At 47.8% G+C, this 27,165-nt stretch overlaps 1 protein-coding gene across 1 annotated transcript; it reads left to right on the top strand.

Moving 5' to 3' along the window:
- On the top strand, positions 1-25,111 carry FAM83C (family with sequence similarity 83 member C). Its single transcript, XM_054045757.1, has 4 exons — positions 1-596; positions 8,382-8,549; positions 18,485-18,609; positions 22,216-25,111. Exons 1-4 carry the CDS (start codon positions 57-59, stop codon positions 23,183-23,185), a joined length of 1,803 nt encoding a protein of 600 aa, XP_053901732.1. The 5' UTR covers positions 1-56; the 3' UTR covers positions 23,186-25,111.
- Positions 25,112-27,165: the final 2,054 nt, after the last annotated feature.

Raw genomic sequence — 27,165 nt, 5'->3', positions numbered from 1 at the left:
TGCCGAAGAACACAACAGGCAGAACCTCTGGAGGATTAGCATCAGCAGCTGTCGTCATGTTCAGCCACCATGTTCAGGCCGGGTCCCGGTTCCAGAGGGGCTCTGGCGTGTCTGGACCGCTGCGGAGTCGGTTGGAGGAGCTGAAGAAGCTGTGGTGGAGGAAGCCCATCCCCCTGGTGCTGCAGCACAGTGAGACAGCCAGGCTGGCTGTGGATGCCTTTCTGGAGCAGGGGGAGCCTGGTTATCTGCAAGCCATTGCTGAGGAACAGGAGCTGCCATTTCTCTCCCCCCTAGACATGGACTACATGAGCCAGCATAGAAGCCAGAGTATCCTGGAGCCTAATGCAAGGAAGGGGCATCAGACCGAGCCCAAAGAGGGAGACTCTGAGGACAGGGCCTCCCTTCTCTCTGAACTAAGCTCTGGTACCTACTTCCCACTCCTGTCTGACATGCAGCCTCCAGAGCTGGAGCTGGGCTGGCCAGTGATACCACTTGCCACAGAGTATGGCCAAACTCAAGCCACTGTGTATTTCCAGAGAAACAAGGCCAACAGCATCAAGGATTTACTCCGGTACCTGATCAGCAGGGCAAAAACGGTATGTACAGAACTCCCCCCATTTCAATAGAGCTGGGATGAATGCAGGCACACAGGATGGGGCACAGCTGTAAGGGACTCTGAGTCCTGGCTGCTGTCATCACTATTGCATACGCTACAAGCCTGGCAATGTCTGGGCAGCTGGAGTGCTGTGACTGCTACATATGCTGCCCAACTGTATAGCCACCTGTGCCCCTCACCTAGCCCAGTTCAGATTCCTTCCTGCTTTCTACAGCCATATTCTTAGACTCTGAGTCTTTTAGGGTAGAAACTGTCTATGCATCATGTGTGTGCATAGTGCCTAAGACCATGGGGTCCAATCCATGGGTACAGGGTTAGGGTTTGTCCATCCCGGGAGCGGGGGGCTTGGGCCAGGGCTTATCCATCCTGCGGGCAGGAGGGAGGGCACAAGAATGAGGGCCTATACCTGGGCCTAGGATCAGCTAGCTAACCATGGCTGAAACCCCTAATCAGCCAGATCACCTGATTGGCTGAGAGGCATTTCCAGGACTACTATTAAGCCCCGCAGTAGCACTTGGCCAGTGGTTGCTCAATGCTTATACCCACAGCTGTGATTGTTCCTGTGCCTGCTTTGTTCTCGTCTTGCTCCAGCCCACTCCAGCTCTGCACCCCTGCTCAGTTTCTGATTCCTGGTTCCTGACCCTGGCCCTGACCCTCAGCTCTGGCTCCTGTAGCTTGACTCTGGCTCTAACCACTAGGCATGACTGGCCCATGTCCCAGTCTGTGACACTGAGCAGCCCAACCGAAAAGGAGATAAAGAAGGGAAGTAGGAATGGGTCAGTTACTGGAATGGATCCCACTAAGGCCAGCATCTCTCTCAGAGATAGTGGGTGCCATACAAAACCTACCACAGCAGGTAGACACTTTGCAGGCGCAGAATGCTACACTGCAGGCACGTTGCATCGCCTGTAACTCCCCTCTCAGGAACCTAAAATTCCCCTGACAGACAAGTTTGGCGGTGACCTCAGCCAGTTCCAAAGTTTTATGGACCAGTGCCGGTTCCTATTCCTGCTGCACCTGCCATCCCTCCCCACCTTCTCCACTGACCACTCTTGGGGGGGACTTATCACTAGCCTGCTGACTGCAGAGGTGTTGGCTTGGGCCTCCCAACTCCTGGAAAAATCTAGCCCTTTCCTGAACCAATCTGAGGACTTTGTTCAAGCCCCAGCAGCAATTTTTGCTGTCCTGAGCCATAGGTATGTGGCCACACTCCAAACCCTGTGGCAGGGACACCAGCCAATTGCTACTTATGCCCTGGAGTTCTGGTGTCTGATAGTTGACACTGTATGGAATGAGGCTGTGCACAGCTACCACTTCCGGCTTAGCCTCAGAGATGAGATCAAACATAAACTGGCGTGACTAGAGCCACCAGTTGATCTGGATGCCTTGATCGAGCTCGGTATTAAGGTTGACAACCCCTGAGGGAACACTGCCTAGAAAGAAGGCTGACGTCCTGACCCACGCCAGTCGCGTCAGGTCCAGTCTGCCAACTCCCTGCATCCTCGTCCCAACCAGAATCCATAAAGAGAAAAAATGGTATTGAGCATCAGGCCTATGTCTGTACTGCAGTGAACTGGGACACTTTGTTCCAAGCTATGTGCAAAAGTCTGGTCTTGGTTCTGGTCAGGAAACAGGATGCCCAGCCCAGCAGAGGGGTCTGGACTGAGTTGGTGTCATCCCCCTTGCTCTGGTGCTTCACACTGACATGGGTCTGCTGGGACTTTGACAACAATCACAGTCTGACACGCCTCCAACTCCTCCTCCTTCTCTGGCACCCCACAGTGTTGGACATATTAACCTAGAGGCTGTAGGGGACTCTGGCACTTCAAGCAATTTCATGAATTTGGAGTTTGCTTGAGTGCATAATATCCTAACTCATTCCAAGACAACAACTGATTTGTGAAGGCCATTGACAAATTGCTCCTCTTTTTGAGTCCAGTCCCCCACCAAACAGCCCCCAGAGAACTCAAAGTTCTTCAAGATTACCATGAGGTCTTCCAGTTCAGCTTGAGCTACTCCCTACATCCTCCAGTCATTCTTGGTATCCCCTGGCTCATCACCCACAAACCAGGTATCCACTGGCAGACCATTCATTTTAATGGTTCTAGCACAGCGCTCTGCTAATACATTCAGATAATGTGAGCCCCCATGCAAGATTCAAACAGTCTTATTTATACAGATAAAAGGGTGCGAACTAAACAGAGGGAGAGAGAGAGCAAAATTGTGAAATTTGCATAGGGCACAATATGCATATCCTGCTTTCTTATTAACTCTTATTGATCTAAAGCTAATGCTTCACCAATTGCCCTTAAGTGGGGCAATTCATTAAGCAGTTAATGTCTGCTTTCCTGCCCCCTGGCTTGCAGCATTTCTCATTTCTACTTAAAGGTACATACAGCATTTTTTAATTCATTCTATAATAATAATTTAATATAATTTAATTCTTTAATATAATTTCATTTCACTTTCACAGTTCATTTTAATTTGCAATATTACTGGCAATCTTTTGTCCCAGAATCAGACCTCCAGTCAGAAGTTCACTGCAGCTCTACATGCCCCGCACCCAGGGACCCAGAGACTGAAGGAGTTGGGCAGTCTTTGCTATTCTCCCAATCACCCTGAAAATAGCTGCCAAATATCAGGCTTTGGCAGATGTGTTCGATTAAAAAAAAAAAAGGGGGGGGGGGGGCTGATTTTTTGCCACTGCATTACAGCTATGGCTGCTCCATTGATCTCTAGTCCAGAATGGAGATCCCTTGGTGAATCTATTTCTTCTCAGAGCCAGAGTTACAGACTCTCTGGAGCTATCTCAAGGAAACCCTGCAAAAGGGGTTCATCCATCCCGCCAGGTTTAAACTACTGTAAATGGTGGATTCTCTGTAACTTGAAGTATTTTAACCATGATTTGAGGACTTCAGTAACTCAGCCAGAGGTTAGGGGTCTATTACAGGAGTGTGTTGGTGAGGTTCTGGGGCCTGCAATGTACAGGAGGTCAGACTACATTATCATCATGGTCCCTTCTGACCATAAAGTCTATGAGAATTTAACCTCTGAGGACAGGACAAGAAGCAATGGACTTAAATTGTAGCAAGGGAGGTTTAGGTTGGACATTAGTAAAAACTACCTGTCAGGGTGGTTAAGCACTGGAATAAATTGCCTAAGGAGGTTGTGGAATCTCCATCATTGTAGATGTTTAAGAGCAGGTTAGACAAACACCTGTCAGGGATGGTCTAGATAATACTTAGTCCTGCCTTGAGTGCCGGGGACTGGACTAAAAGACCTCTTGAGGTCCCTTCCAGTCCTATGATTCTATGGCAAACCCCCTTCTTAGTGTTCCAAAGTGATTACAACACATCTTGATGCACCTCCAGTGCTAACAGGCAGAGATCAGATCCTGTCCAGGTCAATTACTGGTGTCAGCTGACCCCTGATACCCAGTATCAGTGAGGTGGGGAAAGGGGATCAAGACTTAGTGCAGCATGTTCATGGATTCAGTCTTCCAGTTTCAACAGTGAAGCTGCTGGAAATCTAAGAGGCTACCGAAAAGGCCATCCAGCTACAGGCAGTCGAGAGAGCAGTACTAGCAAAGTGGCCAGAAGACAAAGGCCACGTATCGGTAGGAGCAGACCCATATTTTCAAATGAAAGACAAGCTGGGTGTGCAGGATGAAATAATATTTTGAGGACAGAGAGCTGTTGTTCCTGCCTCATTACACAGGATGTCATGCAAAAAATACATGCCTTGGACATGGGCATTGATAGTTCGAGAAAGTGTTTACTGGCTGGGAATGAATATACAACTCACATCCTTGATAGAAGAGTGTGACACCTGCCAGTCATGTTATAACCACCAGCAGAAAGAGACTATTACCATATGAGCTGCCTATCTGACCATGGGATAAGGTGAGTGGGGACTTACCTTCAATGACAAACAATACTTGATTATAGTGGACAACTGTTCAAATTTTTGCCCTTCCTGAATCAAGAAGCAAGTCAGTGACTGGAAAACTGAACAAAACTCCCAATTGGAGGAGATATCCTGTCTCCAATTGGCCCAGACTCACTATTTAAGCTAGGAGGCGCAGGAAGTTGTCCAAACAACTAGATGTATTCCTGGCTGGCTGCGACACCTGACACTGCCTTCTCACCTGAATCTTCAGCCCTGTCTTGTTCCTGATTCCTACTTTCCTATCCCGTTCCTGGTTCCTGCCCTCCTGCTTTGTTTCAGATCCCTGCTTCTATTCGCCACCTTTGGCTACTGACTCTGGCGATGACCTTGGGCTTGACTCCCAACTCTGTTTCCATTGCTGACCTCCGGTTCCTGACTCCTGCCAACGTGGAATGAAACCAAGACCTTTAGAAATGTTGATGAAAAATCAACCTATGAGCCCAGAGTAGACAATAGGCTGGTAGTCAGGGCACTCATGTAATATGTGAGAGACCCAGGTTCAAGCTCTGCTCCAAATCAGGCAGAGCAGGGGTTTGAACATAGGTTCCCCATCTCCCACATGAGTGTTACCTGCCTATTCTGTGCTTTGTTGTACAATCATGTAGCAACATGCCCATGGGGGAAGTTGACCCTGTTCATTAGTGGTTGTTTTTTTTGCTCTGAAACTGGTTAATATACTTTTATCCTATATAATGTACATGCAGATGTCTTTATTATCTAGACCAGTGGTCTCCAAACTTTTTTGATCATGCACCCCTATCAGTAAAAAAATTTTGAGCACACATCCCCTGCCGCGCTGGCTCTACCATTTTTGCCAAAGCAAAAAAAAAAAAAAAAAGTGCTCCTCCTGCCGCTCACCCCCAAGGATCCTCTTGCACACCCCACTTTGGGGACCACTGATCTAGACCAGCAGTTCTCAAACTTTAGCAACCTGAGAACCCCCATTTTGATTTAAAAATTTTCAGGGGCCCTCAAGGACCCCCACTCAGCCCCTGCCTCGCCCTCTGCCCCAAGGCCATGCCCCCACTCACTCCATCCCCCCTCCCTGCCTCGCTCGCTCTCCCCCATCCTCACTCACTTTCACCAGGCTGGGCCAGGGGGTTGGGGTGCAGGAGCAGGCTCTGGGAGGAAGTTTGGGTGCAGGAGGGGGTGCAGGGTCTGGGCTGGGAGTTTCAGTGTGGGAGTGGGGAGGGCTCTGGGCTGGGAGTTTCAGTGCAGGAGGGGTGAGGGCTCTGGGCTGGGAGTTTGGGTGTGGGAGGGGGCTCAGGACTGGGGCAGGGGGTGGGGTATGAGGGAAGGAGTTTGGGTGCAGGCTCTGGGCTGGGGATTGGGGTGCAGGACGGGGTGCGGGGGCAGCGCTTACCTTGGGCTGCTCCCGAAAGTGACCAGCACATCCCTCTGGCAATGGCTCCTAAGCAGGGGGGGCAGAGGATCTCTGCATTCTGCCCCTGCCCGCAGGCACTGCCCCCGCAGCTCCCATTGGCTGCAGTTCCTGGCCAATGGAAGCTGCGGAGTCGGCGCTCAGGCCAGGGGAAAGCATTGGAAAGTATACTCCCAACTATACATATAAAATGATGGGGTCTAAATTAGCTGTTACCACTCAAGAGATCTTGGAGTCATTGTGGATAGTTCTCTGAAAACATTCACTCAACGTGCAGCGGCAGTCAAAAAAGCAAACAATGCTGGGAATAATTAAGAAAGGGATAGATAATAGGACAGAAAATATCACGTTGCCTCTATATAAATCCATGGTATGCCCACATCTTGAATACTGTGTGCAGATGTGGTCGCCCCCTCTCAAAAAGGGTATATTGGAATTGGAAAAAGTTCAGAAAAGGGCAACAAACATTATTAGGGGTATGGAACAGCTTCCAAATGAGAGATTAATAAGACTGGGACTTTTCAGCTTGGAAAAGAGACGGCTAAGGGGAAATATGATTGAGGGCTATAAAATCATGACTGGTGTAGAGAAAGTAAATAAGGAAGTGTTGTTTACTCCTCATAACACAAGAACTAGGGGGTCACCAAATGAAATTAATGGGCAGCATGTTTAAAACAAATAAAAGGAAGTATTTCTTCACACAACACACAGTCAACCTGTGGAACTCCTTGCCAGAGGATGTTGTGAAGGCCAAGACCATAACAGGGTTCAAAAAGGAACTAGATAAATTCATGGAGGATAGGTCCATCGATGGCTATTAGCCAGGATGGGCAAGAATGGTGTCCTTAGCCTCTGTTTGCCAGAAGCTTGGAATGGGCAACAGGGGATGGATCACTTGCTAATTACCTGTTCCGTTCATCCCCTCTGGGGCACCTGGCATTGGCCACTGTCGGAAGACAGGATACTGGGCTAGATGGACCTTTGGTCTGACCCAGTAGGGCCATTCTTATGTCCTTATATCTTATGGCAATGAGTTTCACAGGCTAGTTGTGCATTGTGTAAAAAGTATTTCCTTTTATCAGTCTTAAATCTTGTGCTTTTCAATTTCATTGGGTATCCCCTTTCTCTGTGTTACAAGACAGAGTAAATAGCAGTACCCAATTCACCTTCTCCAAGTTGTTCATTATTTTATAAATCTCTAACATGCCCTCTTATTTGTCTGCTTCCTAATCATTGAATATCAGGGTTGGAAGGGACCTCAGGAGGTCATCTAGTCCAACTCCCTGCTCAAAGCAGGACCCATCCCCAATTAAATCGTCCAATTTTTTTTTTTGCCCCAGATCCCTAAATGGTCCCCTCAAGGATTGAGCTCACAACCCTGGGTTTAGCAGGCCAATGCTCAAACCACTGAGCTGTCCCTCCCCCCACTCAATCTAAATTTTCCCAATCTTTTCAATCTCTCTCTCTTTCTCAAGCCTTCATTCTTTGCTCACATAGTGTCTGAGATGGGGTGACCAGAACTCCACATACAAGCACAGGGATGGGTGTGCCATTCATTTATAGAATGGCATTATATTTCCCATATTATTTTTATCCAATTCCTTATGCACCCTAATGTTTTATTTCTTTTTTGGCTGCCAAGGCATGTTGAGCTGAGCTCTTCATGGAATGGTGCCCAGGTCTTTTCCCTGGTGGGTTACAGTTAATTTAGAACCCTACAACGTGTCGGAGCAATTCAAATGGTTCTTTCTATTGTCATTACTGTATATGTCATCTGCCATGCTACCCATTCCCCTACCTTGGTTAGGTCCCTCTGAATTTTCTCTCAGTTTTTCTAGCCAAACTATGCTGCAGTCCTAAGTATACTGTGGGGATGAGCATGGTAATGCTGCCACCCTGCTGCTCACTCTCCCTGATACCAAGTTCAGGTTCCTTATTAGGAATTGAAATACGGTGAAGGTTTGGCAACAACTTGCAGCCCTGTATGAGGCCCTCAACATCCTGCCTCCATGTGTATAGAGAGAGGTGCTAGGACCTGTCCCCTGGCACTCCACTATTTAGTGCTCCAAGGGTACCTCTATCCTAGAAACATTAGCATGGCACAGCTGCGTAGATGCTTACTACAGCGATGGAAGGAGTTCTTCCATCATTGTAATAAATCCACCTCTCCAAGAGGTGATAGCTAGATCTATGGAAGAATTCTTCTGTCAGCCTAGCACTGTCTACACTAGGAGTTACATGGCTTAATTACATTAGTGATGTAGCTAGGTCAACATAACTTTCCAGTGTACATCAGCCCTGAGTCCCTACACTTTATGGCGATCAGGTCTCTGAGGTGTTGCTTCCTCCCCTTTTCGGCTGGGAAGCTGCCTGCCACAACCGTGTCCATCTAGGAATGCTCCTTCAGTTGGGACTTTTTGTTTGTTTTCTGGCTAGGTGATAGCAGTCGTCATGGATCTCTTCACAGACATGGAGATACTCTGTGACCTGATGGAAGCTTCAAGCAGACGACGTGTCTCTCTTTACCTGATCCTTGATGAGAAGTACTTAAAGTATTTTATAGAGATGTGCAGTAAAATGGTTATTAACAAGGACCATTTCCCAGTAAGTTTGCAGCATTTCTTTTGGTGGTGTACAAAGTTAATGCAATTGATATGTATGACAGAATATACCCCTGTGTTCACACACTCTATTGTAATGTTTGTACAAAGTATGCCTTGTGAGGTATCATTTAAAAACTCATAATTTGCTGATCAATAATATCATGGCAAAATGCACATAGCAGCATTATATGTGAAGTTATAAACATAAAGTGACTAAAAATATGTTTTCCAGATAAGTCTGGGGAGTGGCTAAACCAGTTCCTCAGAGACCGAGGGCAAGCTGACGCCTCAGGCAGGCTTAAACAAGGCTGATGGACCATTACCTGCTAAGGGCTTGTCTTCACATACAATGCTGCAGCAGCACCACTTTAGTGAAAATGTTACTACGCTGACTGGAGAGCTTCTCCCGTCAGCATAGTTAATCCACCTCCACAAGAGGCAGTAGCTATGTCAACGGGAGAGGCTTTCCCCCACAGTGCAGTCTACGTGAGAGGTGAGGTTGGTATAACTACATTGCTCGGGGGTGGATTTTTCACAGCACTGAGCGACATAGTTATACTGATATAGGTCTGTGGCATAGACCTGGCCCCAGTGGCCATTCTTTGGCAGGAAAGGGGCAGGTACAAAAATTTACATCTTAGCCAAGAAACAGCATGGAGTTTCCTTCCACGCAGACTGCTTGTTGCCTTGCTTCCAGCTGGAAATGCTTCTCAAAGTGGGGACAGGACTATAAAAAGAAGTGGCAGACACCCCAAGGCACCACACACTCTCTCCCTGCACATCATGTTAACTGCACCTGAGGAGACAAAGGAAGCAGCCCTTTATCTCTGGGGGACGGGCCTTCACCTAAAGAGTTTGGTCAGTAGGATTGCTTGAAAACATGTGGTGAGAAAACTTTGCTTTGAATCTAATATAGTTTTCGTTAAATTAGGCACTAGTAAGCACTTTATCTTTATTTTGCCTCATTACTTGTATTCACTTAAAATCGATCTCTTTGTAGTTAATAAACTTGTTTTATTGTTTTATCTAATCCAGTATGTTTCAGCTGAAGTGTCTGGACAACTATTTAAAATAATAAACTGGCATATTAATCCCCTAAAGGAATAACTGACTTAATCATAGAACCACAGGGCTAGAAGGGACTGCAGGGGTCATCTAGTCTAACCCTCTGCCAAGATGCAGGATTTGTTGAATTTAAACCATCCAAGACAGATGGCTCTCCAGTCTCCTTTTGAAAACCTCCTGCGAAGGAGATTCCAGGACCTCCCAAGGCCATCTCTTCCATTGTCCTACTTTTCTTACAGTTAGGAGGTTTTCCCTGAGATTTAATCTAAATCTGCTACCCTGTAGTTTGAACCCATTGCCTCTTGTCCTGCCCTCCGTGGCAAGAGCAAACAACTTTTCTCCATCTTTTTTTGGCAGCTGTTCAAGTATTTGAAGACCACGATCATATCCTCCTTAATCTCCTCTTTTCCAAACTAAACATACCCAGTTCCTTCAGCCTTTGCTCATGTGGCTGCATTCCATCCCTTTGATCATCTTTGTCGCTCGCTTCTGGATTCTTTCCAGTTTCTCTTCATCCTTTTTATACCAAAACTGGACACAATGCTCCAGCTGAGGCCTAATCAGCGCTGAGTAGAGTGGTACTATCACCTCCTGTGACTTGCATGCTATGCCTCTGTTAATGGAACCCAAAATTGAATTTGCTGACTCACGTTGAGGTTGTGAGCCACAACTCCCAGATCCTTCTCAGCAGTGCTGCTGCCAAGCCAGTTTCCCCCATTCTGTATTTGTGCATTTGGTTTTTCTTCCCTAAGTGTAGCACCTTACATTTGTCTTTGTTGAATTTCACTTTGTTCTCTATAGTCCAGTTCTCCAATTTATCAAGACCCCTCTGAATTTTAGATGTTAAATAACACCGGACCCAGAACAGATCCCTCTGGTACCCCACTTGAGGCCTTTCTCCAATCTGACATCATTCTATTAATACTTACTCTTTGTTTGTGCTTTTTTAAACCAATTATGTATAGATCATGTATGTATTCATGCATTATGTATGCAGTTCCCCTGAGCCTGCATTTCTCCAGCTTACTTATGAGACTGTCATGTGGGACTGTGTCAAAAGCCTTGCTGAAGTCCACGTATATTATGACCACCACATTCCCCCTGTCCACCAAACTAGTTACCCTGTCAAAGAAGTAACTCAAGCTGGTCTGGCATGGTTTGTTCTTAGTAGAATTGGCTTTGGGGTTTTCGATAGCTGAAAAACTCCTTGTGCAGTCACATTGGCCTCCTGCAGATCATAGAATCATAGAATATCAGAGTTGGAAGGGACCTCAAGAGGTCATCTAGTCCAACCCCCTGCTCAAAGCAGGACCAATTCCCAGCTAAATCATCCCAGCCAGGGCTTTGTCAAGCTGGGCCTTAAAAACCTCCAAGGAAGGAGACTCCACCACCTCCCTAGGTAACGCATTCCAGTGTTTCACCACCCTCCTAGTGAAATAGTTTTTCCTGATATCCAACCTGGACCTCCCCCACTGCAGCTTGAGACCATTGCTCCTTGTTCTGTCATCTGCCACCACTGAGAACAGCCGAGCTCCATCCTCTTTGGAACCCCCCTTCAGGTAGTTGAAGGCTGCTATCAAATCCCCCCTCATTCTTCTCTTCTGGAGACTAAACAATCCCAGTTCTCTCAGCCTCTCCTCATAAGTCATGTGCTCCAGACCCCTAATCATTTTTGTTGCCCTCCGCTGGACTCTTTCCAATTTTTCCACATCCTTCTTGTAGTGTGGGGACCAAAACTGGACACAGTATTCCAGATGAGGCCTCACCAATGTCGAATAAAGGGGAACGATCACGTTCCTCGATCTGCTGGCAATGCCCCTACTTATACAGCCCAAAATGCCGTTAGCCTTCTTGGCAACAAGAGCACACTGTTGACTCATATCCAGCTTCTCGTCCACTGTGACCCCTAGGTCCTTTTCAGCAGAACTGCTACCTAGCCATTCGGTCCCTAGTCTGTAGCAGTGCATGGGATTCTTCCGTCCTAAGTGCAGGACTCTGCACTTGTCCTTGTTGAACCTCATCAGGTTTTTTTCTGCCCAATCCTCTAATTTGTCTAGGTCCCTCTGTATCCGATCCCTACCCTCTAGTGTATCTACCACGCCTCCTAGTTTAGTGTCATCTGCAAACTTGCTGAGAGTGCAGTCCACACCATCCTCCAGATCATTAATAAAGATATTAAACAAAACCGGCCCCAGGACCGACCCTTGGGGCACTCCACTTGAAACCGGCTGCCAACTAGACATGGAGCCATTGATCACTACCCGTTGAGCCCGACGATCTAGCCAGCTTTCTATCCACCTTACAGTCCATTCATCCAGCCCATACTTCTTTAACTTGGTGGCAAGAATACTGTGGGAGACAGTATCAAAAGCTTTGCTAAAGTCAAGAAATAACACATCCACTGCTTTCCCCTCATCCACAGAGCCAGTTATCTCATCATAGAAGGCAATTAGGTTAGTCAGGCACGACTTCCCCTTCGTGAATCCATGCTGACTGTTCCTGATCACTTTCCTCTCCTCTAAATGTTTCATAATTGATTCCTTGAGGACCTGCTCCATGATTTTTCCAGGGACTGAGGTGAGGCTGACTGGCCTGTAGTTCCCCGGATCCTCCTTCTTCCCTTTTTTAAAGATGGGCACTACATTAGCCTTTTTCCAGTCATCTGGGACCTCCCCCGATCGCCATGAGTTTTCAAAAATAATGGCTAATGGCTCTGCAATCTCATCCGCCAACTCCTTTAGCACCCTCGGATGCAGCGCATCCGGCCCCATGGACTTGTGCACGTCCAGTTTTTCTAAATAGTCCCGAACCACTTCTTTCTCCACAGAGGGTTGGCCACCTTCTCCCCATGCTGTACTGCCCAGTGCAGCAATCTGGGAGCTGACCTTGTGCGTGAAGACAGAGGCAAAAAAATCATTGAGTACATTAGCTTTTTCCACATCCTCGGTCACTAGGTTGCCTCCCTCATTCAGTAAGGGGCCCACACTTTCCTTGATTTTCTTCTTGTTGCTAACATACCTGAAGAAACCCTTCTTGTTACTCTTAACATCTCTTGCTAACTGCAACTCCAAGAGTGATTTGGCCTTCCTGATTTCACTCCTGCACGCCTGAGCAATATTTTTATACTCCTCCCTGGTCATTTGTCCAATCTTCCACTCCTTATAAGCCTCTTTTTTGCGTTTAAGATCAGCAAGGATTACACTGTTTAGCCAAGCTGGTCGCCTGCCATATTTACTATTCTTTCTACACATCGGGATGGTTTGTTCCTGCAACCTCAATAAGGATTCTTTAAAATACAGCCAGCTCTCCTGGACCCCTTTGCCCTTCATGTTATTCTCCCAGGGGATCCTGCCCATCTGTTCCCTGAGGGAGTCAAAGTCTGCTTTTCTGAAGTCCAGGGTCCGTATTCTGCTGCTCTCCTTTCTTCCTTGTGTCAGGATCCTGAACTCGACCATCTCATGGTCACTGCCTCCCAGGTTCCCATCCACTTTTGCTTCCCCTACTAGTTCTTCCCTGTTTGTGAGCAGCAGGTCAAGAAAAGCTTTGCCCCTAGTTGGTTCCTCCAGCACTTGCACCAGGAAATTGTCCCCTACACTTTCCAAAAATTTCCTGGATTGCCTGTGCACCGCTTTATTGCTCTCCCAGCAGATATCAGGGTGATTAAAGTCTCCCATGAGAACCAGGGCCTGTGATCTAGCAACTTCTGCTAGTTGCCAGAAGAAAGCCTCGTCCACCTCGTCCCCCTGGTCTGGTGGTCTATAGCAGACTCCAACCACGACATCACCCTTGTTGCTCACACTTCTCAACTTTATCCAGAGACTCTCAGGTTTTTCTGCAGTATCATACCGGAGCTCTGAGCAGTCATACTCCTCTCTTACATACAACGCAACTCCCCCACCTTTTCTGCCCTGCCTGTCCTTCCTGAACAGTTTATATCCATCCATGACAGTACTCCAGTCATGTGAGTTATCCCACCAAGTCTCTGTTATTCCAATCACATCATAGTTCCCTGACTGTGCCAGGACTTCCAGTTCTCCCTGCTTGTTTCCCAGGCTTCTTGCATTTGTGTATAGGCACTTAAGATAACTCATCGATCGTCCCACTTTCTCAGTATGAGACAGGAGTCCTCCCCTGTTGCGCTCTCCTGCTTGTGCTTCCTCCCAGGATCCCATTTCCCCATTTACCTCAGGGCTTTGGTCTCCTTCCCCCGGTGAACCTAGTTTAAAGCCCTCCTCACTAGGTTAGCCAGCCTGCTGGCGAAGATGCTCTTCCCTCTCTTCGTTAGGTGGAGCCCGTCTCTGCCTAGCACTCCTTCTTCTTGGAAGACCATCCCATGGTCGAAGAATCCAAAGCCTTCTCTCCGACACCACCTGCGTAGCCATTCGTTGACTTCCACGATTCGACGGTCTCTACCCCGGCCTTTTCCTTGCACAGGGAGGATGGACGAGAACACCACTTGCGCCTCAAACTCCTTTATCCTTCTTCCCAGAGCCACGTAGTCTGCAGTGATCCGCTCAAGGTCATTCTTGGCAGTATCATTGGTGCCCACGTGGAGAAGCAGGAAGGGGTAGCGATCCGAGGGCTTGATGAGTCTCGGCAGTCTCTCCGTCACATCGTGTATCCTAGCTCCTGGCAAGCAGCAGACCTCTCGGTTTTCCCGGTCAGGGCGGCAGATAGATGACTCAGTCCCCCTGAGGAGGGAGTCCCCGACCACCACCACCCTCCTCCTCCTCTTGGGAGTGGTGGTCGTGGAACGCCCATCCCTAGGACAGTGCATCTTTTGCCTTCCAATCGGTGGAGTCTCCTTCTGCTCCCTTCCCTCAGATGGGCCATCTAGTCCACTCTCCGCATTAGCACCTGTAGAGAGAACATGGAAACGATTCCTCACCTGTATCTCCATTGCTGGTGCATGGACGCTCCTCTTTCTTCTTCTGGAGGTCACATGCTGCCAAACCTCCTCACAATCCTTCTGTCCCTGCTGCGCCTGCTCTGAATCTTCAGAACATTGTGGCCGTAGAAGCATCTCCTGACGTCTGTCCAGGAAATCTTCATTTTCCCTTATGCAACGCAGAGTCGATACTCGTTTCTCCAGCCCTCGAACCTTCTCCTCCAATATGGAGACCAGCTTGCATTTTGTGCAGACAAAGTCGCTTCTGTCCTGCGGAAGAAAGACAAACATGGCACAACCTGTGCAGGTTACAACAGCTGATCGCTCACCTTCCATATCACCGTCCTCTTAGGAGCTTCCTCAACTGTTGCAGGAACTACTCAGAGAAACCTGAAGATGAAAGCCTCAGTGCGCTCTCCCCACGCGAGCTCCCAGGCAAACTCCCGCTGTTAGCCTCTGCTGTTCGCCGCTCAGCTGGTTCGCTGCTGACTGCCCTTATATACCAGTCAGGCCCACTCAAGGCCCAGCTGGAACAAAGCACTCCCAATTCACACTTTTCAAACAAACAAGCAAGCAATCAAGCACACGGTCAAACTGACCAACTGTCCCAGCAGCAGACACTCAGATACTCACCAACACAGCCCCCCTAATGCAGCACTTAGCGTACCTCCTCTCGGACAGCTCCCAGGCAAACTCCCGCTGTTAGCCTCTGCTGTTCGCCGCTCAGCTGGTTCGCTGCTGACTGCCCTTATATACCAGTCAGGCCCACTCAAGGCCCAACTGGAACAAAGCACTCCCAATTCACACTTTTCAAACAAACAAGCAAGCAATCAAGCACACGGTCAAACTGACCAACTGTCCCAGCAGCAGACACTCAGATACTCACCAACACAGCCCCCCTAATGCAGCACTTAGCGTACCTCCTCTCGGACAGCTCCCAGGCAAACTCCCGCTGTTAGCCTCTGCTGTTCGCCGCTCAGCTGGTTCGCTGCTGACTGCCCTTATATACCAGTCAGGCCCACTCAAGGCCCAGCTGGAACAAAGCACTCCCAATTCACACTTTTCAAACAAACAAGCAAGCAATCAAGCACACGGTCAAACTGACCAACTGTCCCAGCAGCAGACACTCAGATACTCACCAACACAGCCCCCCTAATGCAGCACTTAGCGTACCTCCTCTCGGACAGCTCCCAGGCAAACTCCCGCTGTTAGCCTCTGCTGTTCACCGCTCAGCTGGTTCGCTGCTGACTGCCCTTATATACCAGTCAGGCCCACTCAAGGCCCAGCTGGAACAAAGCACTCCCAATTCACACTTTTCAAACAAACAAGCAAGCAATCAAGCACACGGTCAAACTGACCAACTGTCCCAGCAGCAGACACTCAGATACTCACCAACACAGCCCCCCTAATGCAGCACTTAGCGTACCTCCTCTCGGACAGCTCCCAGGCAAACTCCCGCTGTTAGCCTCTGCTGTTCGCCGCTCCAGACAAAGATGTTCTTATCTTTCCTCTGCGTTGGAACAGCATGATGTTCAGCCACCAGTATTACATTTTTAAGAACTGCCAGCCCCCTTTGACTTCTTTTCTTCCTAATTGGTCTTTCCGTGGGGTCTTGCCTACTATTTCTGAGTTAGTTGAAATCTGCCTTTCTGAAGTCCAGTGTCCTTGTTTTGCTGTTCTCATGTTCTCCTTTCCACAGGATCTTGAATTCTATCAGATCATGATCAGTTCCTCCCAAGTTCCCGACCACCTTCATGTTCACAACTAATTCATCCTGTTGGTCAAAACCAGATCCAAAATGAATGATCCCCTAATTGTTTCCCCAACTTTCTGATTCAGAAAGTTGTCCTCTTACATATTCTAAGAATGTGCAGGATATATTATGTTTTGCTGTAATAATCTTCCAACAGATATTAGGGAAGTTAAAATCCTCCATTAATACTAGCTCATAATATATTTGTACCGCCCAGGAGAGGGCTGGGTCGTACAGGACATACATTTCTGGGGGAAGATCTGGGTGTGTGCTGGGGTCACTCTACACCATAACCAAGGCTGGTAAGAGGGTAACAAGCCTTGTGGATGGGGGGAAGTGGTAGATGTGGTATATCTTGACTTTAGTAAGGCTTTTGATACTGTCTCACATGACCATCTCATAAACGAACTAGGGAAATGCAACCTAGATGAAGCTACTATAAGGTGGGTGCATAACTGGTTGGAAAACCATTCCCAGAGAGTAGTTATCAGTGGTTCACAGTCATGCTGGAAGGGCATAAAAAGTGGGTTCTTGCAAGGATCAGTTCTGGGTCCGGTTCTGTTCAATATCTTCATCAGTGTCTTAGATAATGGCATAGAGAGTACACTTATAAAGTTTGCAGATGATACCAAGTTGGGAGGGGTTGCAAGTGCTTTGGAGAATAGGATTAAAATTCAAAATGATCTGGACAAATTGGAGAAATGGTCTGAAGTAAAGGATGAAATTCAATAAGGACAAATGCAAAGTATTCCACATGGGAAGGAACAATCAATTGAACACATGCAAAATGGGAAATGACTGCCTAGGAAGGAGTACTGCAGAAAGGGATCTGGGGGTCATAGTAGATCACAAGCTAAATATGAGTCAACAGTGTAACACTTTAGCAAAACAAGAGAACATCATTTGGGATATATTAGCAGGAGTGTTATAAGCAAGACATGACAAGTAATTCTTCCTCTCTACTCCGCACTGATAAGGCCTCAACTGGAGTATTGTGTCCAGTTCTGGGTGCCACATTTCAGGAAAGATGTGGACAAATTGGAGAAAGTTCAGAGAAGAGCAACAAAAATTATTAAAGTTCTAGAAAACATGACTTATGAGGGAAGATTGAAAAAACTGGGTTTGTTTAGTCTGGAGAAGAGAAGACTGAGAGGGGACATGATAACAGTTTTCAAGTACATAAAAGTTTGTTTACAAGGAGAAGGGTGAAAAATTGTGGTTCTTAGCCACTGAGGACAGAACAAGAAGCAATGGGCTTAAATTGCAGTAAGGGCGGTTTAGGTTGGACATTTGGAAAAACTTCCTGTCAGGGTGGTTAAGCAGTGGAATAAATTGCCTAGGGAGGTTGTGGAATCTCTGTCACTGAAGGTTTTTAAGAGCAGGTTAGACAAACACCTGTCAGGGATGGTCCAGTTATTACTTAGTCCTGCCCTGAATGCGGGAGACTGGACTACTTGACCTCTCAAGGTCCTTTCCAGTCCTACACTTCTATGATTTTATGAAAGATCACCAAAGTACCCTGTGCAAGGTATAAATATGGCTAGGCTCAGGTCAGTTTTACTCTGGTGAGGCAACTAATAACCCTAATGATGTTGTCTGACAAGATTACAAGTCAGGCTGATAAAGGTAACTGGGAAATAATATAGTTAGAATTATGTAAGGCATTTTTACTGCATGACTAACAAAACCCTAACACTATCCAGAATCTGTATTCTATATATTAAATGGATTAAAAAGCTGACTAACTGAGAGATCTCAAAATGTAGCTGTGAATGAGGAATCATCAACTAATGGTGTCTTTCTGGTGGGTCCTACAGGGGTTGGTTCTTAGGCCAGCGCTATTCGATAATTGTATAAATGATATGGTAGAAATTGTATTGATTTATAAATTCTATAAATGATCTAGAAGGACAAGTTCTTTATGCCAAGATCTTGTATAACCTGTGGTGTAAGTTGCTACCTAACAACACGTTAATTTTGGGTATTTTTATTTCATTACATGATCCCCAAGCAGCAAGCAGCTTGATAGAACTCTCTGTTACTGTAGGGAACGTAGTAGCCAGAAAATACTTTATGCCTTGCTGCTTCCCTCCTTTCCGGACCGGGGGTCACTGTCGGACAGCCAGCCCATCGCTCAGGTTATCATTCATATAGCAATCTGTTAAGAAAGAAAAGATTTAGCTTGCTCTATTCAATCTGGTTCAATCCATATTTCGTCCTCTGATTTCAGAACATGCAAGTGCGGTGTGTGAGTGGAGACACATATTACAGTAAAGCAGGCAAGAAATTTGAAGGTCAAGTCCTGGAGAAGTTTGTACTGATAGATTGTGACCACGTTCTTGCTGGTACATACAGGTGAGACATCACAGTTTGCACCTCTAAAACTCAGAGACATTGGGCCAAACATTCATTGTCACAGAGAAACCAACTTCATAATCTCACCCACATCCCTCACACCCTCTTCCTGCCTGATTTCAACACGTGGCTGTCCCTCATCATCACTGTCAATTACTTCAACTTTCATGCTGATTGCTCACCCATCCTCTAGCCTCCTGCCCTTACCTTGCTGTTTGACCTTCAGACTGCATTAACTCTCCCATTGCACACACACTCCACCAATGCCACCCCCTGGACTTTGTTGTCTTCACACAGCAGTGATCTTTTCCTCTTCTGATCACCACTTTCTTTCCTTGAATACTGTCCACGCCCACGCTGCTCTCTACCTCCTAGCTGGCCCTTCCATGACCTTCGATCGAGCAACATCTGGTTGTGTTGCTGCTCATAACTGCACCCTTGCCCATGGCTCCCTGCTTCCTCACCTCTGACTGGAGTTGACACCCTCTGTTCCACACTCTCCTCCACGCCACTCTTTTGCTCTTCCTCCCCTCTGCCCTGGTTTACATCCAGCATTTGCTTCCCCTACACTTGCTCCTGAGCTGCTGGGCAGCCCCGAAGAGTCTCCACGGGTCACCGGGGCTTCCTTCACTACAAACTCATCTTCTCCTCAAGCTCTGATGACTCCTTCACAAAGCAGCCCTACTTCCGCCTTATTGAGTCCCAGGCCTACACCCCCATTGCCTCATAACCACTATCAACTCCCTCCTGAAGCCCTCTCCACTACCTGCACCCCCGTCCTTCTGCCCAGGATCTTGCTGACTTGGCTGCATACTGGCTGAATTTCAGTCTGCATTCCATCCTGCTCAGACTTTCTGCTGCTTTGGAGGCTATCGCTCCCTCCTCCTTGGAATGCTGTCCAAGTGTCTCCTGCTGCTGTCCCTTTCCCTGCTCTGTCAGGATCCTTCAGACTCTGTCCTTGGGCCTTTCTGCACTTTAGCCTATGTGGCCTCACTCGCTCACGTTAACTTAACTGTCTTCTCCAAGCTGACAGGTCACAGACCTGCTTCCCTGTGTGCAGCCCTGCATCCCAGGCTCTCTCCTGAATGGTTACCAACAGCTCCAGCTTAATATGGCTTAAAGCCAACTCTTCCTCTCCTAACGCCTCTCCTTCCAGACTGGTGTTACTGACGACATCCCAGTCCAGAGTTCATGTCTGACTCCTCCCCCTCACATCTAAGCCATTCCCAAATCTTCAAGTTTCTTTACAACATACCAAAATATGAGACCCTTTTTTTCTGTGCCAATGGCTAACTGCTTGTCCCCACCCTGGATACATCCCACCTGGATCTGTGCACCCTCCTCACTCCCCTGCCAGTCTCACCATGTCACCTCAAGCTGTCTACTGGCAACAAGTTTACACTTCTAGTTCCCTCCTCCAAGGCCCTGCCCTGGCCTACATCTTAGATCTCCCCTCTTGCCATGCTCCCACTCTGCCAACAAACCCAGCCACATCCTCCTCCCATGGTCAGAATGGGAGCTCTCCTAGAAGGCAGGCCATTTCCCTAGCGCCCATAATGACACGATGGACGTAATCAAACTGCTTATTGTTTTGAATTATCCTTTCCTCTGGATTTCCGGCAGGTCCTGTGTTCTCTGTCCATAGTTTAGAATGAACCCTGTAAGGGTAAAGAGGGGAATACAACCGAAGCCGAATATCCAGTCAGTTAGGCTAGAAAGACAAAGGCAGGAAGCCTAAATCTCATCTTGCCACAGCAATGCAAACCAGGAGCAACAGCAACTCAACCAGTCACTGGGGTTGCTCCAGAATAAAACTGGTGTGAGCCCAGCATTGCATCAGGGGGCCACATTAGAGCACAATGCGTTAATCTTGCCCAGAAGGTTGTGAGGATTAACAAGTGCTTTTATAGGCATATCCAGGGGAAGGGGCACAGAGTGCGCAGCTGTGGGCTGGGAGGCTGCACATTACAGAGGCTGAGATGACAAGCATCTGCACTATGGGCAGTGAGGGCGAAAAGCTGGACCAATCAGAGAGATCCAGTGACAATAACCACAGGGCAAAGAACACCTGGGAAACGGCAGCGGCTTCTAGCCATATGGTGCCACTAAGAGGCAACATGGACAAACCAGCCAGTGCACTGCAGCATTGGCAGGTGCCAGGGACAGCTAGGCTCAGTCCTTTTCCTTCCCTCCCTCCCTCTGCATTGCCAGCACTGTCCTGCAGGGAAAGTCCTGTCCAGCTCATGGGCACCTCCTCCTCAACAGGATCCCCGCAGAGCTCAGGGGTGTCTCCCCTGCTTCTCAGAGCAACGGCCAAGAGACTCCTCCTTCCCTCCCACAACCCTAGCTCCCTGTCTGTGTTCACCAGTGCTCCCCACCATGCTTCCTGCCCGACTGCCCCATGCACCCACCCGTGCCCCCCAACCCTCCGCTGCCCATGCTCCCCGTGCCCCCCAACCCTCCCCTGCCCATACTCCCCCTGCACTTCTCACCTGTGCCCCCAACCCTCTGCTGCCCATGCTCTCCCTGCACCCCCAAACCCTCCCCTGCCCATGCTCTCCCTGCCCTTCCCACCTGTGGCCACCCCATTCCCCCCCGGCCTCCTGCACTGCTGAAGCGCTGAGCAGGGAGCTGCTGGCAAAGAGCAATGGAGGGTCAGTGCTGGTGGCTGGAGGAATGGGGTGTTTGTGCAGCCTCCTGCTCGGTGCTGCATGCTCTGCCCCGCACAGCACCCTCCTCCCAGCACCACGTACCGTGCCACCCGCTAATGCTGTCCCACCACTGGCACTGTAACGCTATCCCCCCGCCCCCACAGTTAATCCCCGCATCTTCATGCAATTAATGTTACCTCTTATATAATGTAGATGAAATGTGTGGACCCAAAGAGTCACGTGTTAACGTGACCTGGTCGCTGTCCAAAATCAAATAGTTTAACCCAGGTTCGGGGATTGGTATCCTGAGACTTCAGCGAGCTCAGTACCTGGCAAACACATCATTAAAAATCCCTTTTACCTTGTATTAATGATACAGAAATAAAGATACAGAAAATACAGTGAGACGATCCCGGAGGCTCTGGTAGCCTCTGCCTTGCCTCCCCCTGTGCTCGGTATCCCCTAGAACACCCGCCCCCCAGAGCCTGGGATCCCTCCACCCCAGTGGGGGATACCCTCTGTACAGCCTGGGATCCCACTGCCCAGGAGAATACATCCTCTACAGACCGGGATCTCCTGGACACATCCAGTCCCCATCCAGGATCCCCCCCCGCCCCTTGGGGACACACCCAGAGCCCCCCACTCGCCTGGCCCTCCTCCATTCCCAGGACATCTCCCTATTACGGTTTTAACTGCCTGCAAGAAGCCAAGTATGTCTGCACCTTCCCCTCTCCATGTACATCCAGAGCCCAGGGCGCGACATCCTTCTCCCTCCACCCTCTGGTGAAACAGACACCTTCCCCTGAGACCGTGGGGGTGAGGTTCCAATATATTACAATGCACCCATTAGTGTGAGGATAGAAATGATGTAATATTTATGGTAAATCATTCAAAGGTTAGAAATACCTGCTAATCATCTCTATTGAGTCATGTCAGCTTTCAATTTGTTTTCCAGTTTTACTTGGCTTTGCAGTCAAGTTCACACCTGCTTGGTGACACACTTCCGAGGCAAAATCGTTGAGGACTTTGACAGAGAATTCCAAAGCTTGTACGTAGAATCCAAACCTGTGCCTGGTTTCTGTATCCCTGAGGCTGGAACAAGCTCCACTTCACCTCACAGCTCAGCAGGGAACTTCCAGTCTCTCTTAAAACCCACCCAAACGAATGAAGCTGAAACCGCAAGCCATGCAAGCAGTCTCTCAAATTCAAGCATTGAGAGCATAAAGATGTCTCCTTTTCTGAAGAACTCCACCTACAATGTACTCCTTGAAAAGCAAGACGTGGGTCCTGGTTTCACCTGTGAAAAGAGAAAGGAAGCCATCGGCTCCATAAAGCCAAGCGACTCCAAGCAGTACTTGGAAATGTCAAACTCTAGCCACAGCACTTCAACTAAATTCAAGTCTGCCTTATATGACAAGCCTAATCCTAAATCACAGCAGGCATCCTTGCAGCCGGTGTCTTTCCCCATACTAAGCTGCAGTGAACCTAGTCATCTAGAAAATAAGGCATTGGCTAAAACTAAAAATGACCAATTGCTCCATCACTCTGCCATCAGACAGGGACCAAACTTACAATCCCCTCCTGAGAACACTGGTACAAATGGGGCAAATACCAAGCAGAAAGCGCCCAGTGATGTTTCAAGTGGAAAAGCAATAGAAAGCAGCAGCAATATATGCAGGAATGAGAGAAAGCTGACTCTTGGACATAGTAAACTGGACCTGATTATCCAATACAACCAGTTAAAAAGGGAGCGGACAGCTGCAGTCCCAAGCTCTGCTCGACTCGGCGATGAAGTGCCAAAGGAAAATAGCTGCACTAAACACAGGGATGAGAAAACACTGACTCTTGGACACAGCAAACTGGATCTGATCACAAGCTATAACAAATCCAAATCTAAGCAAATATCGAGTCGATTTGAGCCCTGACCTGTTCTCTCCTGTCCTAGGGTGCGTCTACACTTACAGCGCTGCAGCAGCGCACTTGCACTGGCCCTGTCGTGCCGCGGTAGAACTTGGTGAAGACGCTCACTACTCGGATGGGAGAATGTCTCTGGCGGCACAGGTACACCTCTGCGAGAGGCAGCACTTGTGTCGACAGGAGAAGCCCCCCCACTGACATAGCGCTGCCTACGCTGGGGGTTGGGTCAGTGTAACGACATCGCTCAGCGACTTAGTTACACTGACGTACATTTGTAGTGTAAACCAGGGCCTAGTTCTCCAATCTCATTCCCAGAGTTACCATAATTTTTTTCTGATAGTTTTATCTTGTGTCAGTTTGAAAACAAATACAAAACACAGAGTAACATGATGAAATAATCCAGGCTTCTCCATTCCTTTAGCCCATTTTACTACAAGCTTTATTTTAAAAATAATCATTTGATGTCATCATATATAGTTCTTTGACTGGTTCTTGGTGATTTAACAAAGGTTCTGTTTAAATTAAGAGTGTTTAAAGATTTTCTTTTCCTATATCAATTTTGTTGACCGTTGACCTGATGTTATGACTAAGGCTACGATTTTATCACGGAACTCTCGGAATCCATGGCTTCCAGAGACCTCTGTGACTTCAGCCCTGCAAGTGGTACGCGGACCCCCCACAGCTGAGCTCTCCATTTTGTCACGGATATATTTAGTAAAAGTCATGGACAGGTCACTGCTTCCGTGAATTTTTTACTTTATTGCCCGTGACCTGTCCGTGCCTTTTTTCTAAAAATACCTGTGACAAAATCTTAGCCGTATTTATGACCTATGAGCCTATCTCATGTCTCTTGGGTGATTTTATGCTTGCTAGAGGTAAAATGACATAATAGGAGCATAAGTTTGTATGAATGTGGGTGTATGGCTTGTTAGCCTGGAACATGCATGGGGACAAATAGGTGAACATAAGTATATGGGTTATTAAGCTTGCTAAAATTTAGGGGCCTATCATATTAGGTTAAGGCTTTGTGGAAGTAATTATATTAAAGGCTGAAGTGTAGCTGAAATGAGAGAAATCTAAGAAGATAATCGCAGGTCAAATATTTTTTACTTTCATTCTGAAACACAATCAAGTAACTCCAAACAGGTCCAGTACTCCACAGAACTCCACAGGAAGGGAGTTTGGGGGGCTTTAGCAATTAGGTTGCTATGCAGTATCTAAGCAGTTAGACTGCTTCTACATATAGGCATTATTAATAAATAAGTGATGTAAGACAGGAATATCAATGCTTGAGGCATAATTAAGGACACCCCAAAGGCCATGTATGGTTAGGGACAGCTATTAACCTTATTATAATCAGGATAAAGCATGAAATCGTATATATCTGTACTATCACCATAAGGAAGGGTATAAAATGCCACCTTCAGTTCCCATTTCTTGGGGTGCGTCAGGTCCCCAAGACTGTGTAAACTGAATCAGGATCTCCTTTCTGATGGGCTCCACTTATGTTCCCTTCCATCTTTGTTTCCAATGGTCTCCATACGTTCTAAATATGCCCAATGCAAGCCTGTAAGTAGGAGCAATGCAGGAAACCACTTTCCTGTACTTACCTTATTCTAATCTTAGTGTATATTGATCCTTTCCCATCATTTCAATTATAGTTGTCTGTACTAAATAAAGTTTGTGTTTCACCAAATTCCATCTTTTCAATTAACTTTAAGTAGCCGCCTAGGAAAAGAACCTGTTATCTGAGAGAAGTACATGGTGTTACACTCCAATACATAATCTTGTAAGTGTGATAACTGTTCAGGCAACAACTTGCTGACAACAATGTTGAAAGAGATGGTGCAAACTACATTAAAAAAGTAAAGAAAACTTACCACTGAAAATATCAGTGTCCAGTCATGTGATTGTGCATGCATGTATGTATTTGGGGTTCCTGTAGAAGAATAAATGTGAGAGCATGCATGTTGCTGAGCAAGGCATTGCCATTCCTGAGCAAAGACTGTAGTCAACAACTATGTCCCCTGGCACATTGGAACTCTCAACAATAAGCATAAAGCTGGTTCTGTGAGAGAGCCAGAACTTTCTTTGGGGATGATCCAAGACTATGGAATGAGCTCCTGCAGGAACTAAGGACCATCACAAACCTCACCACCTTTCACCCCATATGCAAAGTGCATTTCTTTGACTTTGCTTCTCTACTATAAACACACACACACACATATATACTAAAAGAAAATAACCCCTCCCCCCACCAAAACAAGTCTCCACTGCACCTGCTTCTCCATCTGGGGAGAGGATGAGAGAACAAACAAGACATGACAGATGTCCTAGATCAGTGGTTTTCAAACTGCGGATCGTGACCCAGTACTGGGTCGTGGAATGGAAGGCACTGGGTCACGGCGGTTCTGGTCAGCACCACCAAGTGGGCAGTTAAAAGTCCCGTTGGTAGTGCTGCCCGGCTAAGGCAGGCTAGTTCCTACCTGTTCTGACACCACGCTGCGCCCCGGAAATGGCCAGGAGCAGATTCTGCTCCTAGGCAGGGGGCCCACAGGGCTCCATGCGCTGCCCCCGCCCTGAGCACTGGCTCCACACTCCTATTGGCCAGGAACTGGCCAATGGGAGCTGGGGGCGGGCAGTGCCTGCAGGCAAGTCACGCAGAGCTACTTGTGTGCCTCTACCTAGAAGCCAGACCTGCTGCTGGCCGCTTCCTGGGCGCACTGCCTGCCTTAGCACCCCTGCTGCACTGCCCGAGGTAAGCCTGCACCCCAATCCCCTGCCCTGAGCCCCCCCAATTCCAGAGCCCCTTCCTGCACTCCAAACCCCTCATCCCTGGCCCCGCCACACAGCCTGCACCCCCAGCCCAGAGCTCCAACCCCCTCCCATACCCCAACCCCCTTCCCCAGCCCCGAGCCCCCCCCAATTCCAGAGCCCCCTCCAGCACCCCAAACCCCTCATCCCCGGCCCCAGCCCAGAGCCCTGACCCTCCGGCACCCCAACCCTCTGCCCCAGCCCTGAGCCCCTCCCACACCCCAAACCCTCATCCCCAGCTCCGTTGGATCGTGGGCATCAACAATTTTCTTCAATGGGGTTGCCAGAAAAAACGTTTGAAAACCACTGTCCTAGAATCATAGAATTTAAGGCCAGAAGGGACCACTTGACTTCCTATACCACAGGCCTCCATCGCCATCCAGTACCTGCACACTAAACCTAACAACCAAAATGAGACCAAAGAAAATTAGAAACACAGAAAACTAGACTATGTGCCAAAGGCAGAGGATGGGGGGACCAAGGTGCACCAGTACTCGAGGGCCCTTCAATGATACAACTGGAAGGTGTGGAGATACTACAGAGATAAGAATGGCATAAAAACCTATAGAGAATAGAATACCAGAGCAGACAGGTTGTCTCTGTTCTGCTAGCTTGCTTCCTGCCTTTACATGTGTGACAGTCTGTACTGTTATGTTAACCCTTTTTATAAAACTATGATACATTTTGTACAAAGTAAGTCTTGTGAGGTATCATTTGAAAACTCATAATCTGCTGATCATTATTACCCTAGTAAAATGTCTGTACAACATTGTATGTAAAGTTATAAGATGCTACTGTATGACATTGCTGAGACGTGCTCCAAATTTAGAAAACCAGGCACAGACCCATTCCTCAGAGACAAAAGGCAAACTGATACCTTGGCCAGGTGTCAACAAAATCAAATGGACTATCATCTGGTGAAATGGCCATTCTTTGGCAGGAAGAAGGGTGTGAGCTAGAAATTTACATCTTGGTGATATAACAACTGGGGGTTCCCATGTGAACAGACTGGCTGTTGCCCGTACCCCAGCTGGACATGATTCTGAAAGAGGAAGAAAAGATATAAAAATGAGGAACAAAGCCCCAAATCACCACACTCCCCTCATCTCTCCTTATGGCATCAAAAGTATTTGAAAGACAAAGGAAGCATCACTGAACTGGGGGAGGGCTCGTG

The sequence above is a fragment of the Malaclemys terrapin genome, chromosome 12 (assembly GCF_027887155.1).
Source record: "Malaclemys terrapin pileata isolate rMalTer1 chromosome 12, rMalTer1.hap1, whole genome shotgun sequence".
NCBI lineage: Eukaryota > Metazoa > Chordata > Testudines > Emydidae > Malaclemys > Malaclemys terrapin.
The sequence above is the reverse complement of the archived record's forward strand: the minus strand, read 5'-3'. Positions and strand labels throughout refer to the sequence as shown.